This window comes from Fusarium oxysporum, chromosome 8, assembly GCF_000149955.1.
Source record: "Fusarium oxysporum f. sp. lycopersici 4287 chromosome 8, whole genome shotgun sequence".
Taxonomy (NCBI): Eukaryota; Fungi; Ascomycota; class Sordariomycetes; order Hypocreales; family Nectriaceae; genus Fusarium; species Fusarium oxysporum.
Genome location: NC_030993.1, coordinates 656,523 through 674,585, shown reverse-complemented (window position 1 = coordinate 674,585; position 18,063 = coordinate 656,523). Strand labels below are relative to the sequence as shown.

At 50.6% G+C, this 18,063-nt stretch overlaps 6 protein-coding genes across 6 annotated transcripts; 2 read left to right on the top strand and 4 right to left on the bottom strand.

Annotated features, from left to right (window-relative positions):
- Positions 1-364: 364 nt before the first annotated feature.
- On the bottom strand, positions 365-7,675 carry FOXG_02884 (uncharacterized protein; the record flags this gene model as incomplete). The annotated part of the gene is made up of 10 exons (XM_018380353.1): positions 365-1,240; positions 1,294-3,082; positions 3,249-3,629; positions 3,775-4,693; positions 4,933-5,611; positions 5,907-6,050; positions 6,190-6,533; positions 6,626-7,156; positions 7,215-7,454; positions 7,633-7,675. The coding sequence occupies 10 exons, from the start codon at positions 7,673-7,675 to the stop codon at positions 365-367; spliced, it is 5,946 nt and encodes a 1,981-aa protein (XP_018236599.1).
- A 591-nt stretch (positions 7,676-8,266) lies between these two features.
- Positions 8,267-10,174, top strand: FOXG_02883 (uncharacterized protein; the record flags this gene model as incomplete). Its single annotated transcript, XM_018380352.1, has 5 exons — positions 8,267-8,318; positions 8,371-9,102; positions 9,163-9,229; positions 9,294-9,936; positions 9,992-10,174. 5 exons carry the CDS (start codon positions 8,267-8,269, stop codon positions 10,172-10,174), a joined length of 1,677 nt encoding a protein of 558 aa, XP_018236598.1.
- Positions 10,175-10,736: 562 nt separating this feature from the next.
- Positions 10,737-12,812, top strand: FOXG_02882 (uncharacterized protein; the record flags this gene model as incomplete). The annotated part of the gene is made up of 9 exons (XM_018380351.1): positions 10,737-10,865; positions 10,930-11,358; positions 11,416-11,457; positions 11,511-11,891; positions 11,939-11,980; positions 12,028-12,187; positions 12,232-12,368; positions 12,448-12,711; positions 12,765-12,812. The coding sequence occupies 9 exons, from the start codon at positions 10,737-10,739 to the stop codon at positions 12,810-12,812; spliced, it is 1,632 nt and encodes a 543-aa protein (XP_018236597.1).
- Positions 12,813-13,566: 754 nt separating this feature from the next.
- On the bottom strand, positions 13,567-14,984 carry FOXG_02881 (uncharacterized protein; the record flags this gene model as incomplete). The annotated part of the gene is made up of 4 exons (XM_018380350.1): positions 13,567-13,884; positions 13,942-14,315; positions 14,368-14,639; positions 14,689-14,984. 4 exons carry the CDS (start codon positions 14,982-14,984, stop codon positions 13,567-13,569), a joined length of 1,260 nt encoding a protein of 419 aa, XP_018236596.1.
- A 498-nt stretch (positions 14,985-15,482) lies between these two features.
- On the bottom strand, positions 15,483-16,657 carry FOXG_18425 (uncharacterized protein; the record flags this gene model as incomplete). Its single annotated transcript, XM_018398498.1, has 3 exons — positions 15,483-16,267; positions 16,323-16,574; positions 16,630-16,657. 3 exons carry the CDS (start codon positions 16,655-16,657, stop codon positions 15,483-15,485), a joined length of 1,065 nt encoding a protein of 354 aa, XP_018236595.1.
- A 116-nt stretch (positions 16,658-16,773) lies between these two features.
- Positions 16,774-17,271, bottom strand: FOXG_02880 (uncharacterized protein; the record flags this gene model as incomplete). Its single annotated transcript, XM_018380349.1, has 1 exon — positions 16,774-17,271. One exon carries the CDS (start codon positions 17,269-17,271, stop codon positions 16,774-16,776), a length of 498 nt encoding a protein of 165 aa, XP_018236594.1.
- Positions 17,272-18,063: the final 792 nt, after the last annotated feature.

The window sequence follows — 18,063 nt, the reverse complement described above, 5'->3', positions numbered from 1 at the left end:
AAGCAGAGCCTTAATTACAGTGATGCGACCTCCTTTAACCCGGCCGCCGACTAGTCACTCGGGAGAATGCCACACACTCACGCTACTTGTCGATCGCACCAGTCACGAAAGGTTAAGTAAAGTGTGCCGCTTGTGGATGCCAAGCTCCTCTATTGGACTGGCGCAAGCCACAGCGATGTGATTGACCCAGGCTTTCCGAGTCCAGGGATCGGGAATTTGGAGTGGCTTATTTAGTGATGTACAAGAATGATTTCGAAGGAAGGAGTAATATAGTCTTTCATTTACGTGAAGGAATTCCGTCTTTGCAATTTTCTCAAGGTTGTCTATTTCTATCCCATCATCTATGCCTACATTATCTCTTGCTCTATTCAGCATTCACAAAAATACCCTGAGAAACACAGATAAGCTCAGCGAACTTAGGAATTGTTAAAGATGGGCTCAGAAGTTGCTGGAAAGCAACATCCAGCCCCAACTCCTTGAAGATCCAATTCCGTAGCTCGGCACCAATCATGCTATCAATACCGTAACTCGCGATCGATCGTCCAGAGCTTTCATCACTGAACTCCTCTACGTCGAGAAGAAGCACCCTGGCCAGCTTGGCGATGAAATGGTCGCGCACTAGGGAAGCGGCTTGCGCTGGTGAGTCGGCAGCCTTGACCCGGGATAGAATTGAGCCTGCTTCTCCATCGCCTTGATTCGCGCCGTCGAGTTGATTCATACTGTCAAGGAGGATAGAGAAACGCTGGTCCGCGGCCCAGAAAGCATCAACATCACCGTCAGCCTGTTTTCTTGCCCTGTGGAGCTCGGCAGGGTCAAGGCCGACGACAAGATGATCAAAGCTGGCGCCATCATCTTGCGGACGCTGTTGCTCCAAGATTGACACCTCAAAAGCGTCCAGTAGAGCCTCCTCGTCAATACCATACATACCCTTGCGAGTGAGCGAGTTCTCGAGGTCCAGATTCTCAGCAACGACTCCCACTCCGAGAACCATGGGGAGAATGACTGCACATGCAGGTTTGCCTTGAGGGCGACGCAGGCGAGCAAGTGCATCCATGTAGGAGTTTGCAGCCGCATAGTTACCCTGAGCTGGGGTTCCAAGGCTTCCAGACACAGAACTAGTCATGAGGAAGAAGTCCAGAGGCAAATTGGCTGTTGCTCCGTGAAGGTTCTTACTACCGAGGACCTTTGGCTGAATGGACCTTGTCCAGCTTTCGTAACTCATGTTCTGGAAAAGGCCGTCCTGCAACAAGTGTCAGTTGAATCGATGAACACGTGAAAGTAAGCACAACTTACTCGCAAGACCATGGCAGCATTTACGATACCCCGGAGAGGCTTATCGGATGGTATCGAGGCTACGCCTCTTTCGACATCTTCCTTGATAGCCGCATCGCCTCTGAAGACCTGCACCAGGGCACCTCGGGCTTCCAGGTCCCGGACGCAAAGGGCAGCCTGCTCAGAATCCGTTCCCGAACGAGACAGAAATGCAAAGTTCCGCTCTCCTCGCTTCATCATCCACGTCGTGAGGCTACGCCCCAGGCCACCGAGGCATCCTACGAGGAGGTAAGTGGCATCCGAGTGCAACTCAAGACGTGGAGGGGTGCGGGTTACGTCTACAGTGCTACCCTTTGTATGGGTGATGGTGGTTTCGCTGCTGTTGAGAGCAGAGGAAAGGACAATTGAGCTGTTGATGTCCGAAATACTGCTAACTGTCAAAGGTGGGACAGGGAGTAAGCCGTCCCTGTGGAGTCTCATAATACGCTCAAGGAGTCGACCAAGAACCTGGGGCCGCTTGAAGAGGCCAATGAGGTTGACTGGTAGGTAGCTTGCTCCGCGGGAGGCAGACGCAGAGTCCAAGGACGAGCCTACAGGCATCTTGCCACAGTTCACAAATCGTGACAAGGCCGGCATATTTCTCCACGACTCTTGTGATATTGCTGGCTCGACTGAACTGCCTGAGAACACCACGTCGATTTCGTATTCGTGAAGCAGCTCAGGAGTATAGTCAACCAAAATCTGGTCTCTAGAAAGGCCAAAAGAACTTTGCACCTCTTCGGCCTCGGTATCGTTCCTGACTGCGACGTAAAATCGACCCCCGAGCGCTTGTGTGACTCTGATCGCGGCTCCTCCAAGGATTCCTGAGCCGGGAAGTACAAGAACAGACTCATTGGGCTCGAGCTTTGCAAGTGTCTCAAGGCCATAGAGAGCAGGACCATAGTACATCGGGAGACCTGCAGTAGCCTCATGGTCCTCAGAATCGTGGAGCTTTTGTACAAGATACTCCGAGACGCGCTGAAAGCTTGACAGCGTGCCTGCACTGAAGGTCACCATACGGTCGCCGGGCGACACCCTTGTAACGGCATTCCCAATCCGTGTCACGATGCCAGAGGCCTCATGGCTGAAGTCAGGGCCGGGAGAGGAGCCTGATATGACAGCTTTGTCTTCATCGGTAAGACCTGTTGCTATGACTCGGAACTCTACCTCGGTGGGTTTCAATGCCGCCCCATCGGCGTTACAGTGAGAGAATACAACCTTTCCAGAGTCAATCTTACCGTCCAGTCTAGCTTCTGGGTCAAAGGGCTGGGACTGGGTCTCCTCGTCAGTGAGAGCGTATCTCTCGTTGATCCTGTCGAATGGAACAAGTCGGTTGATGAGGAGCTGGCCGTCCTTGGAAATGTACTCCGTCTCCAGTTCTTGCTCACCAGTAAAGAAGACCGATGCGAGATCTGATGTTCTTGTGCCAAATGCATCAGAAGCAAGGTCATCAATAGAAAAGTCCACGAGTGTTGCTTTAAGAGAAGCTCGTTCAGAACGAAGGGATCGCAGGAGCCCTGCCGTCATCGCATACTCGGAGCGAGTCGTATCCTTCGATGCATCGCTGCAAGACATCCATAACACTTTGGAAACCTCGCTTAGGATCTTCTGGATATGCGAAAACTCGTCTTTCGACATCCTGGCCATAAAAGGGGCTTCAAGATCAACCAAGGCGATCACATTGGCTCCAGCTGGGCAGGTCTCGCCTAGCCTCAAGCGCTCAGTCTTGAAACCCACCTTTTCAAGCTCACGCTCCAAACCATATACGCAGCTGGGAGGATCAGTGTGATATAGTAGCTGGATGGGTGCTGCTGTCGGGTTGCTGGTCTTCTCGATACGAGTGACGAATAAGGACTCTCCCAAGAATGATTCAAAACCGGAGAATCGGCGTCTCTCAGACTTTGTTCTGCCAGAGCAGACATATCCCCTCCTAGTACGGCGCAACCGTCTTCTGAGAGAAGTTCGGAGATATTCTGAGCTCATGGAGAGACGTGCTAGGGGCAGCGATGATGTCAAAAGAGCACTTGAGCTTCTGCTGAGACTGCGCCGTCAGATCAGCCGTCAGTACCAACGGTTCCACAGATACGGTTGTGAAACTGCTCAGCTCAGCAGTGACATCAGAGGTATGAGTAGCATCTGTGGCTACTGTAAGGCAAGGCTTAGGAAGTCTTGCCAGGAAAGCTGTAGCAGTTGCCGTGTCCGAAGTCAACACCTTCAATGCCGGATTCTTGAAATGAGCGAGTTCAATAAAGTCGACAAGTGATAGGTGGCTCTGGCTGCCTCTGAGAAGTAAGAAGTCTGGCTTCGAGACAATATGGCTATAAGGCTGTGGGTGAGTGACGTCTTCTAAGCTCTGCGGTATGGCAGCCTCGTAAGCAGTGCACTGCATGCTCTTGATCTCCATTAGGACTTGCCCGTCGCTTGCTAACAGCTGATTGTGGGCATTAAAAAGCCTCTGGCCACGGGGGATCGATCCAGGAGAAGGCCTTCGCACTGGAACTCCCATCCAACTGAGCTTGCGTTGGCTTCCAAACAACGATCTCTTCGGCGGTGACGGGAACAGCGCCGAACTTCATCGCGCTGGCTCGACCGGCCCAGATGGCGACGATCATGAGCTGGAGGCAGGAGTCGAGAATGGCTGGATGAAGTACGTGACGAGACTCATCCTTCATGGCAGACGTCTTGATGTTGGTCGTGGCCTGAGCACAGTATGAGATGCCATCAAACGTGATGTTGTCCATATCTTGGAACGTAGGACCGTAGTTGAAGCCAACCTTTTTCAAGGCTTGATTCCAGAGCTTTCCCGAGGCGCGCTGAGGTAGATTGGGTACAGTTCTGGCGAGGGCTCGACGCTTGTTCGTGTTTATGAGGATCCTGCCAGTCATATGGTTCTTGACGTGGCCTTCAGTAGATATCGATGAGGTGTTGAAATCCCACCATCGCATGGTCTCGTCTGTGCTGAGCCTCGAAGGCCTCATGTTAAACAGTGTCTCGATACCGTCGTCATCATCTGGAGTCACGAGGGCTTGCTGGATACTGATATCCCTGAAGATGTACGAGTCAATCTCTAGCGGAGCTTCTGACATTTCATTGAGCTGCGTGATGGCTTCCATAGCCATAGAGAGATAACCGGCAGCTGGGAAGACTGCTTCTCCGCCTAGGGAATGGTCGCGGAGCCAGGGAAGGTCCTTGAGACGCAGCACATTCCTCCATGTTGGCTCTTTCAAGGAGCTACCGATAGTAAGCTGGCCAAGGATGTCATGGCGTGGGAAGCGCGGTGAGTGGTGCTCCTTACTCTCACGAGATTCAGCCCAGAACTTCTTGGCTTTGTCCCATTGGGAAGGGGAAGATCCACAATGAGATGACCTCGTCGCGAGGTGATCTTTCCAGACGGAGATAGCTCCTCAATTGCTGTGATGCGATGCAGGTCAATGGGATAGTCACGAAGGAACAGTTCACCGGCGAGCTTGATGTACAGATCGGCGCACCGGGTGCCCCGGATGAGCGTTGGGAGATATTGGATTTTGTCAGCGCTCAAATGTGCCTTGATTTGCCGTATAGGCCCCGATAGAGCAGAATGAGGACCGATTTCAATCAGTGTGTCGATTGCCATATCCTTACGTGCGAGAGCAGTCTGCACGGCCTGGTTGAAGAGCACGGTGTTCGTGAGGTTGGCACTCCAGTACTTTTCGTCAAGTACGGTATTCTCCTTGAGGAACGAGTTTGTCACAGATGAGACCATCTTAGTCTTGTCAAACATGAGTCTAGGAAGGCCGTTTTCCCTAGAGTCTCGTAGGAGTCCTTCGTATCTGTCCACTGCTGAGAGCATGTGGTGCGAGTGGTAGGCCTTTCCGTTGGTATGCAGGATGCGGGCAAAGGTTCCCTCGGCTTTGAGATCCGCCTCTAGAACCTTGAGCACCTCAACGTCACCACTCAGAGTGACACCTTCAGGCGAGTTGTGGCATGCAATGGCCACCCTGGGCTGGTGAGCTTCAAGGCATAGTGTAATGGCTTCAGCACCAATACCAACAGCCATCATGGCACCTGCTGAGTCGATGCACTTGACAGCTTGCCCACGGTAGTAGGCTGCTAGGATGGCTTCAGCTTCCGAGATGTATCCGGCTGTGAATGCAGCAGCAATCTCGCCTGAAGAGTGGCCTATAGTCACTGATGGGTGAACACCCCAGACCTTGAGCAGCTGTACCAGAGCGACCTGAACAGCGGTGCAAAGAGGCTGCGAGAACTCAGCCTCTCCGACACGAGAGGTAGCTTGGTTCTCTAGCAGACACTCCTCTAGTGTCTAGGAGGGGGCGTCTTCCAGATCCTCAAGTATCAAGTCCATACGACGAATTGCCTTGAGGAATGTTGGATAGAGCGTGATAAGCTGCGCACCCATGCCTGCCCATTGCGCTCCTTGGCCAGTGAAAATGAAACCAAGCGTACGTGCTGTCTCATTCTTCTTACCGACTATGAAGCCAGGCATATCGTCGGTAAACGTGTTCTGCAAGGTTCTGGGTGCCATAATTACCATGCCTTTGCTTTGGAATCGCGTACGGTGGTTGGCAAGAGTGAAAGACAGGTCGAGCAGACTATACTTGGCGGCAACCTTGCCATGAGCTATGGCATTGCGCCTCAGAGCTCCAGCGTCGTGGGCTGAAAACACCAGCAGGTATGGCCGGCTTCGATTGATTGCTCCTCGTGCCAACTTGGTCTTCGTGCTCTGGCCGGGCATCGAATACCTGTAGTTTTGGGGCATACTGAGCAGAGACTTAGGGCTTTCGACGATCGTGTGGGCGTTTGTACCGCCGTACCTATAATGGTCAGTGGTGGCTATGGCAGCAATGAAGTTTGTACGTACCCGAAAGAGTTGACACTCACTCGCATGACTGGCAAGTGTCGAGGCATAGGAGTTGCCTCTGTAGGCACATGAACCCTCCATCCTTTCCAGTCAATCCTGGGGTTCAACTCAGTGACACCATGAGTCGGCGGTATGATGCCTCTCTCCACCATCAAGATGGCCTTGATGACTGCAGACAGCCCACTGGCCGCTCCAGAATACCCAATGTTCGTTTTCACGGCGCCAATGTTCAGTGGCCCATCTGCATCTGTCCTTGTTGTGTTCATAATGTCAGATACTGCGTGGACTTCGAGTGGATCGCCTATGGCTGTTCCGGTTCCGTGGCAGTCGAAATACCCAGTGAGCATGGGTCCAGTCCGCTGCGCTGATAGGCGTGTCTCATGACGTTTCTCTGTCCATCAAAGCCAGGATATGTAATTCCTACACCTGCTGCCTTTCCATTATTGTTAGTCGTACTTGACCGTATGACTCCGCGAATGGGGTCACCATCCCTCACAGCATCGCTCAGACGCTTCAGGTAAATGGCGCCGACACCCTCAGCACGCCCGTAGCCGTTGGCATAGCTGTTGAAAGTGTGACAAGTCGATGTTGGCGACAGCACGCCCAATTTGGCTGTGTTCATATGCTGGTCGACAGTGAGGATGAGGTTACTGCCACCAACGACTGCGGCGGAGCACTCGTGGGTTCGGAGCGCGTTGCATGCGTTGTGCAGGGCGTAGACAGAAGAGGAACACGCCGTGTTGACAACAATACTGGGGCCTCGGAGGTTGAAGACGTGGCTGACTCGGTTGCTAAGAAGACCGGGGTCGACACCGGTAGCTGCCAAGCTGTGGCGGAAGGAAGGCTCCTTGAAAGACATCTGCTGGAAGTCGGCAGTGAAGGTGGCCATAAAGCAGGCCGTATCAGATCCAGAGAGCTGGTCAAGAGTCAGACCGGCTGACTCGAAGGCTTCGTAGACGACTTCGAGAAGTTTTCGCTGTTGCGGATCTATAACACTGTTAGCCAACATATTGGAGGAGCATTCCCAAGAGAAAAGGTGACTCACCCATCCATGTAGCTTCAACTGGTGTGATACCGAAGAACCCGGGATCGAATTCTTGCAATGTTTCGTTGAGAAAGTAACCGCCGAGAACGCCAAAGCTACCAGGACGATCATTATTCGGATGGAAGTGTGCATCAATATTGAATCTTGACGCGGGAACCTTGGGCGTCTGGCCGCTCCTCTTCTCCATCATCAACTTCCAGAAGTCAGATGGAGAGCTGACATCGCCCGGGAGACGGCATCCTGTAGTCAAGCAGTCAGCAACACAGGCGCATATCGAGGAAGCGATAGAACTTGCCCATTCCCACAACTGCGATAGGCTCAAGCTGCTCGCTCAATAGTGGCTCGTCTGGCGAAAGAGCTGCATATTCATCGTCGCTCACGATGCGTTGATTGGAATTATGTGGATATAGATCGATACCCGTGGTCGACGAGCTTGAAGATGACTCCCGGAAGTGAGGCATTGTCGTTATACTGAGCGGATTTGAGATGCGATGTCTGTTCCCAGATGTAAGCGAGTGAACAAGGGATCTGAAGTAAACAAAGAAGGATCTCTGACAAACTATTGATAAAGATGCACAATTCTTTGCTTGGTAGCTGATACTGAAAGGTTAATTATGAAGTAGTTTCTGTTGTAAAGCCGAGTACCTTTTTCACATTTATATTCGCAAATGTCGTATTCAGCCTCCAAATTCGTTCTCACAACACTCTTGGCTTTGAGCATTGGTACGTAGCCGAAGGCTCATCACGTTTCACTCGTCGGAAAAGACCTTATCGGCGGAATTGAATAGTACTGAGCCAAATTCGGTTGCTCCGATGGCGGCCGTTTGAGAACCGCTGCACCGCGGCCGATTCGGACGAATCCCTTCGGCCGTCCGTAGGGTAGATCCGGAGCGGACCCGGAACGGGCCGGGCCGCCGGAATCAGAGCCAAGAGATAAGCAGGCGGAGTCTTGTATGACCAATACCTACTAAAGACAACTTATCGTTTCTTCCACCCGGGACCAAGTTCAAGGGTTTGCAGTATACACGAATTGCGTTCTCGACTGGAACAGCATGACGATGAACCAAACTATGGAGATGTTTGATGTTATTGTGGTTGGTGCAGGTAAGGCGTTGACGCAATGCAAGCTTTTGATCCGACTAACAGGACGTAATAGGATGGTATGGGTTGGTGGCTGCCCGAACATTCCTCGAGCTTGCTCCTGAGACGAACCTCCTCATCCTTGACGACGGCAAGACAGTCGGCGGAGTATGGTCCAAGGAGCGTATTTACCCCAGCCTTTTCGCTCAGATCAGCCACCCTTTGTTCGAGTATTCCTTCTATCCCATGCCAGAGGAGGATGTATCACCCGATGGGTTTGTATCTGGGAAGATAATACAGAAATACCTGGAGAGCTTTGCCAAAGACCATAACCTGATGCCTCGGTTGCGTCTCAACACCCGCGTTGAAAAGGTGAAGAGAGGCCCCGAATCGGATGGCTGGGTACTCAACATCAGAGAAAAGAAGCCCTTGGCGTGTCGAAAGCTCATATACGCCACGGGCGCCAATTCGAGTCCCATCATTCCTCAATGGCCACGAGAAGACTTTGAAAAGCCTGTTATCCACTCCCTCGAACTTGGAAAGTACCAGGGTTATATAAACGACAGCGTACAGCATACTGTCGTCGTCGGCCGTTCAAAGTCTTCATATGATGCGGTCTATCATCTGCTATGCGCTGGGAAGAAGGTGGACTGGGTGATGCGTGACGGAGAATCTGGCCCATTTAGCATCTATGCGCCAACGTTCATGGGGCTTTGGAATATTGCTGACCACATCTCAACTCGATTTGCCTCGAGCTTCAGTCCCTGTATCATTTCTATCTCTGGGATGTGTTACAACTTCTTCCAGCGTAATGCCTTGGGACGTCTTTTGACCAACGTGTACTGGTGAACTACGAACTATATCTCAGTATCTCACGCAGACTACTGGAGAACACCGAATGCCGAAAAGCTGCGCCCTAGACCCTATAGCGATGGGTAAGGCATTAGACTCCCAAGATATCACTGTTGTAGTTGTTTGACTGACATTCCTTCACTGCAGAGTATTTTGGGGGAGTGGTGGTATTGGCATCGCTACCGCCCCTGACTTTTGGGAGACGTTCCATAACGGCGACGTTACTATTCACTCGACCGAGATCAATACTCTTTCCCACAAGGATGTCGTGGACTTGAAGAACGGATACTCCATCGCGAGCGATATCGTGATTCACTGCACGGGTTTCGACAAGAGGTACGATGCATTCGAACCTAGTCTCAGACGTGAGCTCGGTCTGGAGTATGACTCCGAAGAATTCTCCCGATGGACTATGCTTGATGAGAAAGCCGAAAGGACTGTGGACGAGCTTCTGCCATACCTTCGCGATGCGGCAAGCCAATACGGCGACTCCAAAGCAAGTAAGAGAACCGGGCACGGCCCCAACAGACATTACCGCCGTCTAGTGGTACCTGAGCTGGCAGCGCGGGGTGATCGATCGATTTTGTTTCCGGGGCACATCCATTCCGCATTCGCGCCACTTGCAGCTGAGCTCCAAGCGCTTTGGGGCGTGACATGGATGCTCGGATGGCGAGATCTGCCACCAAGAGAAGAGATGGAGGCTAAGGCTGCAAACTTCAATGCCTGGGCGAGAAAGAGGTATCTTGAGCAAGGCAAGAAACATTCGTATTTCATATACGACTACATTCCTGTAAGAAGGCTTTGGGTGTATGTCCGTGTTACTTCATTTTACTGACGGCGAGTAGTACATCGACACTCTGATGAAGGACCTCGGGCTCAACCCGTTCCGTAAGAGCAATGCTTTTGAAGAATGGTTTGTGAGATATAAGCCAAGTGGCTACAAGACTATTCTGGACGAGTACATGAGTCTTCGACGTCATCAACACGAGATTGATGGAACAAAGGCGGAGAACGGAAAGGCTACGTAGACAATATGCTGTGAAACACGATGGAACGTATCCAAATTGAGTCTGGGTCCTAGTTTAGACACGACACAATTGCATTCTTTTCCTCTGACAGGCAAGGAATTAGTTTCCGAGAATGCTTAGCTATCGTGATCAGAACAATGCTAGGCAGCATAGCTCCCATTGAGCTCTCTGAACTGATACTCCTCCAAGCTTCTCATTTTGCAATAGTTCTTCGGATACATTCCTGCCATATTTTGAACTCACCCTTGGCGGTCAGTGCTAAGTCGCTGCTGAGCTGTAGTTCGGCGTCACACTTGGATATGACCAATCGGCTGTCTTCCTCGGTGTCAAGCGGACTAGCGCAACAAGCGGAGTTGGTATTGACTGATCGCAGGTCTTTTGGTGCTCTGTCAAGACGGCCCCACTCTGTCCGCGTCCGCCCCGTGTCCGTCCCTGCTCTCGTATAATCTCGCTGCAAGTCTTCTACTTGACAAAAATGCTCCCTTTTCGTGCGGAAAACAAAAAGCTACCTTATCATTCTTCACTATCAAAGTACCAAGATCCCACCTGAATCCACACAACCATGAGTGATCAAAGTACCGAGAAGCCTGCAGATGCAACACCCAGAAGCCCGCATACTCCCGGCGACCTCGCTGGTAGTAGCGACGCATCTCTCAATGAAACCGGACAGCGTAGCATTCAGGGATGGAGAGTGAGTGCTTCCGGAAATCTTGGCCTTTCAAGCTATCTTGCTAACATAGGATGACTTCGTTTAGTGGGCTGTTGCCTATGCAGCAATGCTGTCTACAACACTCCTCTTCGCAATCGACAATACCATCGTTGCAAATATCCAGCCCAGTATCATCAACGACTTCGGCCATCTCGAGCTCATGTCATGGATCGGTACAGGTTTCGCTCTCGGCACCATGTTCATTCTCCTCTGGGGCAAAGTATATGGCGTCTTCAACATCAAATGGGTCTACATCTTCAACATCTTCCTCTTCGAGGCCGGGAGTGCTGTATGCGGTGCTGCACCTAATATTCAAGCGCTCATCATCGGCCGTGTCATCGCTGGTATCGGTGGTTCTGGGATGTATTCTGGCACTTTGACATATGTCTCGGTCCTTACCAACCAGCAAGAGAAGCCAGCTTACCTTGCTGGAAGTACTGTTGTGTGGGGCATCGGCAGTGTTCTTGGTCCTGTTGTAAGCTCTACCTCCCAACCAGCCGTTTACTTTATGCGGACTGATCATTCTCGATAGGTTGGTGGCGCATTCGCAGCAAGCAGCGCAACCTGGAGATGGGTATGTATCTTTCGTTCTTTCTCTCATTCAACACTTACTGACTCGATACCCAGGGATTTTACATCAATCTTCCCATCAGCGCTGTTTTTGCCCCTGCGTACTTCCTTCTATTTCCTAGTACCGACCCCAGCCCTACTAAATCTCTCGCGGAGAAGCTCCGCCTTGTCGATTGGATTAACGCAGTCATCTTCCTGGCGGGATCTGCCTGCTTGACCGTTGCGCTGACCTTCGGCGGTGTTGTCTATTCATTTCACTCAGGGACCATCATTGCACTCTGGACTGTCACCGGCGTTCTCCTGGTGGCCTTTATAGTCCTACTTAAACTACATCCTCTAGTCTCCAAGGAAAACCGCTTGTATCCCTTGCACTTCTTCAAGAAGTGGATTCTGATCAACATGCAGCTCCAAGTCTTCCTATCTTCAGGCATCATCTTAGTAGGTCACTGAGTATCGAAAGGAATACTTTGACTAACCAAGTCCAGGCCATGACTTACTTCGTTCCTCTATACTTTCAATTCATCAAGGTAGGAGTTCCGACTGCATTATGAAACATTCTCACTGACATCTTCAGAGTGACGGAGCACTCGAGGCTGGCGTTCGTTTACTTCCTTTGATCATGTTTATGGTTGCTGTCTCAATGCTGAATGGCTTTCTGATGCCAAAATACGGACTGATTCCTGTTTGGTACATCGGAGGTAGTGCCCTTGCGCTCATCGGTAGTGCTCTAATGTGTGAGTTGCTCATCATTCTGATAGTCTGTTCTAACACCCTCCAGACACCATTGATGACACCACATCTAATGGCAAGGTATACGGCTACAACATACTTGTTGGAGCCGGAGCGGGATGCTATATCGTCGCTGGGTTCGCCATCATGCAGTCACTGGTTCCCACCCACGAAATTGCCAATGCAGTTGGTGCCATGACGATTTGCAAGTCTCCCCTGGCAAACTATTCGGCGTTGTCTCCAGCTAACCTTGACTCTAGCCCAGGATCTCGGAATGGTACTCTTTCTCGCTATCAGTGGCAGCCTGTTCCACAACGTCGCCGTTGACAAAGTCGGCAACGCCTTGCCAACAGCCTCCGATACTGACATTGGCAACTTGATTGCGGGCACCAGCAGCGCCGTGTTCAAAGCTCTCTCTGAAGACGAAAAGGCCGTGGTTATCCCAGAGATCGCGAGTGCTATGAAGAGCATCTGGGCCTTTTTCATGGCGGCCGCTGCGCTCAGTTTCGTGTGCGCTTGCCCACTAGTGGTAGGTGTCTCATTTCATACACATGTTAGTTGACTGATACTAACCCGCATCAGAAAGCTAAGCTTGGGGGAAAAAAGATAGAATCAACCGCGATAGCCTGAAGGGTGGTGAGACCTATTGGGGTATTATAGATGAAGAAGACCGACTTGAACATCCATTATGTCGGCGTGTCTAGGATCTTTGTTGCTTGGAAGATAGTTGATATTCTCTTCTACTTTGACTAGAAAATTGTAACAACAGTCATACAGTAAAATAAACATTGGTTATAATAAGAGATGATGTATAATCTTGAGTCAACCCGCATTACTTGCCCAGATTTGACTGCTGCCCAAAGATGCTGCCGAGTAAGCGAGTCTATCTGTAATACTTGTGGATTTTGAATAGAATACCGTCACATGGCCCTGCAAGTGTGTTGATTCAACCACCTGCATGGAAACCTCTTGATCCCACACATTTATGGCTGATCAGTCGGTAGTTATACCTCTAGGGGTAGTGAATAGTTATGCGCCAACTTACATTCGATTACTAGTTCGAATTCGAGACAAAGAAGCAGAGCTCAGTAAGGCTTCCTCCAGCTCGTGTTGAAGACTTCAACAAAACTTAGAGTGTCCCTCTCAAAGCCAGGCACATGGTCCTCAGAAGCGATGAGATGAAATAACCACAAGGCCAACCACAAAATTACCAAGACTCCCGATATATGCGGGAAAATAGCTTCAAATCCGCCGTTCCAATTACTCCAAGACATTCCTGTCTTCTCCTTCTTCTCCACCTTGCCCTTCATTGCATGCTCCTTCTCCGCCTCCATCGTGTCTTGCCAGCCCAGGATCCCTCTTCTCTCTTCAAACTCGACATAGTTCAGTTTAGGCGCTGTAATGCATATGCAATCTTCTGGGCCAATTTATCGAGTCCTATGACGGGCGTCAACCATCTCTGGGTGATGTATGCCTTCCATCCGTCATAAGCTTGCTGTCTCGTCAAGACACCTCCGGCTTTGACTATGGCGCGAGCACGGTCTACTCGTGTGTCTCGATACTCCTGGCGCATGGCATCTTGTAGCTCTACGTCACTGGGCTTTTTGTTTGGGTGCCTCGCCAATAGAGCATGGAGCGTGTTCGCGATTACTACGGCATCTTCCATCGCTGTGTTGCCTCCAAGGGCCGAGTTCGGGGTGACCTAGATAAGTCAGCCCTGTCAAGATACTAATAGAGTATCGTTCATGGGAACGCGTACCTTGTGAACAGCGTCTCCAGCCAGAACAATTCGGCCGGAGTTCCAATGCTCCAGAACTCCTTCTTCAAGTGATGTCATTTGTGCTTTCAGACGTCGCTTCCACAACTCCCCAAAGAAGACAGTATCTGTGACAGGACGCTCAGATATCTTACTCACGAGCGCCTCCATATCGGCCTCAGTATAACGTCGACTTGTGGGCCACGTACACTGCTGGTCTTCAGGGAGCTTGCTGTACACAATGATGGATATCCAGTCTGGCTGGCAGAGGAGAAGAAAGGAGTACTTGTCATTGGAAGTGATTTCCATGTCGTGAGCACCAATACCTGGGACTGGCGAGCTTGCCATTACAATGGCATTGTATTGAGTGGCCATAGCTTAAGGCTGTGAGCAACTGAGAACGTCTGCCATAAGGTGATATATACTTACCTCTCTTCTCATCAACTGTGATCATACCAGGGCGCAGAGCGTTGGCTTTGTCCCACATGATTTCGCGGACTTTGGAATGGACGCCATCAGAACCAACTACTACATCACCAACGAACTCACGACCATCAGCTAGAACGACACGGGCTGACGAGTTATCTTCGATAATATCCTCAACACGGGCCTTTTCGTAAACTTGAGACTTATCGGGCAGCAGTTCATAGAGCTGACGCAGGAATACTTGGCGGTCGAGTGTCCTAGTATCATAACCCGCGCTTCACATGATTAGTGAGTGAGCCCTAGCTAAAATGCGATTGTACTTACAACTTTCGTACAACACCAAAGAAGTCGTTAGAGGCAAAGCTCTTGCCGGTGGGATCACGGCAATGCGCGCCGCCCATGGTATCGCATTTCGCAAGCACTGCGTCCAGGCAGCCTAACTGGTGTAGAAATCGACATCCGTGCGGCTGAAGCGTGATAGTGGTTCCGAAGCTCGGCGCCACCACGCCCTTGTCCAAGAGGACGAATTCGATGCCTGCTTTGGCTAGGCAGTGAGCAAGCGTAAGGCCTGTGACGCCGGCATCAACGATGATGACTTTGAACTGCGAGTTTCCCTGCATGGCGACAAGTATTGTTGGAGACTGGAAAATGTTAGGATTTTCTCATGGGAAATTTCCTTTAAGACTCAGAGTTGTCGTCACTATGAGACGTCCAAACCCATTTCGATGATAAGTTGAAGACGGGCCCGACCGGAGGACCGGCGCTTCGGTCCCGAGCGCGGTGGGTGGAGCGCCGTAGCCAATAAAGCGGGAGCGGCCGTTGGATGCCGTCCCGATAGCGCCGATCCGCCAAAGGAAATACGCACCGAGTGCAACATCACATCTCGTACTATGCACCAAGTTTAGCATAAGAACGCATACATACCTAGTTAGACATCTGACCGTCCTTCCCAGCAAGAATTATATCGTCAACTCCTCTTTATCAGACCCAGATTCATACCATGCTTCAGACTTCAAGAAATCAGCTCCTGTTTTGTGACACCTGCACTGAGAGCGTCCATCTCGAGCTCGCATTCAGAACCATAAGTCATATACTGAAACACTGGAAGCTCCAACAAATCATCTCCGTCGTAGTCTGTACTGTAGCAAATCTGTCCAATGCCAGAATGATAACCGTGGGTCTTGTATCGATAAAACTCCATGTTCAACCATGTTCTGGCTGATAAAACGAGACCATCTCACTTCGCTGTTGGCGTTATCGACACGGCCATACTCGCAGACGACTCCATTTACTAAAATAACTCCGTCGAACAAAGTTACAACAGGGAGTGCGTACGGAAGCTGAGAATAGTCCACAGTAGGTATCTCCTCTGGATTGAAGCATACCGAAGCATGTGCAAGACCAGCTAGCTTGTTTTCGGTGACATTGTACATCCGCGCAGTCAAGTTATTCTTTGCTGCGTCGACTTCGCGCTGAACCATCTCGGAAACAGTTGCTATTCCGAATCGTTCAAAGAGAGGATTCAGTTCTTTCAATGACTGCAGAAGGCGTACTTGATCCTCCTGTGAAAATGTGGCAAGCGTGGAACAAATTCGTTTGAGTGTAATCTCTGGGTAGTTAACCATGACCAGGTAGTCATTGGCGTGATAACTTCGCCGACCCTCGCGAAGATGGACACCGTAGACCTCGGTGACCTCCGGCATCTGACGCCAGTTAATGTCCAGAATGGGAACTTGGTCGTATGTCCTCCCATCTTTTCCCAGGCGGTATAGAATATGACCAGCTGAGAGTCGACCGACTTCTGCCCAGGGGTTTTCCTTCATGGCGAGCTCTGCATCGAGAGCTCGGAGGCCAGTGGTCGTGTGAAAGACGTGATCGGCGGTGAAGAACGGAGCTTCATCATCTATGCTGCATCAGAATCGTGTTAATAATTTTCGAAGGAGATAACGCAGACTCACTGAACCCGTAGATGATAGGTGAGTCTACTGGGATGACAACCCTTTCGTCAGACACAAGGCCCCACTCGTCGTTTGCTCCGTTAGTCGATACCCAGTCGTTTTCTTCAAGGTCTTCGATAGGCTTGTTTCCAGATTTTGTAATGATCCTTGTTCCAGCGACAAAACATGTGCCTGGTCCATTGTTTGAAGGGGGTTGGTGTTTGTATTGGCTCAATCGCCCAGGTCTCTGCACAATGAAATCGGCGGACGCGCCTGCAAAGTGTAGTCAGTCTCCAGCTTTATCTAACTTGGCACAGTTAGTACTTACAATTCTTCAAGTAGTGGATAATAGGCATTGCCTGTACTCTCAACGGTAGAACGTGCAGCAAGGGGTCTGCCAAGAAATCATACTGTGTGGGACTGTGTCAACACTGCGAGCAAGGTTCTCTGCTTCTTCTGAAACAATCTGTTGCTATTTTGCCCAGAGAACTGTGAGCTCATGGGTATGGGATTGCCATCCCTCTGCACCCCCAAGATCCTGGATCTGCCTGAGGATTTCTTCCGCTTTCGTGCCAGACTCGGGGTGAAAAGGCATGTTTTGTAATAGACCTAAAACCTCTTCACCCGCAGGTGGTCGAAACGCTTCATTATCGAAAATACCATATGACACAGGCAGAGCTCTCAAAGCACCAAGTGCTACACGGCCTGCCAAGGGTGATCCACTGGCTTGTTGAATGCACTTCAAGGCAATATCGCCCACGGGGCTTTTCCATATGTCGTTGCTTGACAGGATTTGTGGTCGTTCCGGTTGGTTGAAATACTGCACAAGGAACAAAGATGCTTCTATCCAGGTGGCTTCACCAAGGCCCATGTGCTCAGTCATGTCGTCGATTGAGTCTTCAGTCGAGAGGGACTCAACAAAAGCTTTGGGGAAACCATCGTAGCGGGCAAGACTACGAAGCGGTGGCATTTTGCATTTCTCCAGATGCTCACTGACGTGATCGGCATATAAAAGGAAGGTCACGCGTGTAAGAGCATCTCGGCGGTATTTTTCAGCCTCGCCCTTTAAGACGTTAGCATAACGATGAAATATCATAGCCTGCTTTGGTAAGTGGTGCTCAACTAACCAGAGAAACACACTGTCTGATACCATTTGGCTCATATCGAATTTCGGCAACACCGATGGCCCTAGTGGAATCAGCAGAGATTGTACAGCTTGGATGCCTGTCAAAGTCTCCAGATTGCTTGTATTGGAATCAGGAAGGGTTGATGAAGCTTTGGACGTTCCATCAATTTTAAAAGAGAATCGATCAGGCTGGTCAGTGATTCTTAAGAAGGCCTTGTTCGTATCAAAGAGCGGAAGAGTCCGAAGCGCCGTACCCAGACCTTTGATGGTTACATCAGGTAGGCCAGCATGTCGAAACGGCTGGGTGGCCAACGAGGAACTCATCGTAACATGCGGTAGAGCGATGAATAGACAAAATCGTAAAGACCACGTAGTGAATTTCTCTGAATTAAAAAAGGCCTCACGACGTACAGACCGAGGCAAATCAGCTATCGGCTCAAGACCCTTCTAATTATCACCAGCCTGTCAGCGTGCGCTGATAAGCGCCCCCAGGCCTAGCCAGAGGAGGTCTAGACACTTGTAAAGCTGGGACGGCGCGTCGCAGAAAAAGAACGCTCTGGGGTAATTTGGGTTAGATTGCGGGGATCTTTCAGGATCTAACGTTAGATTATTCTCTACATGTTGAAAAGGATTGTG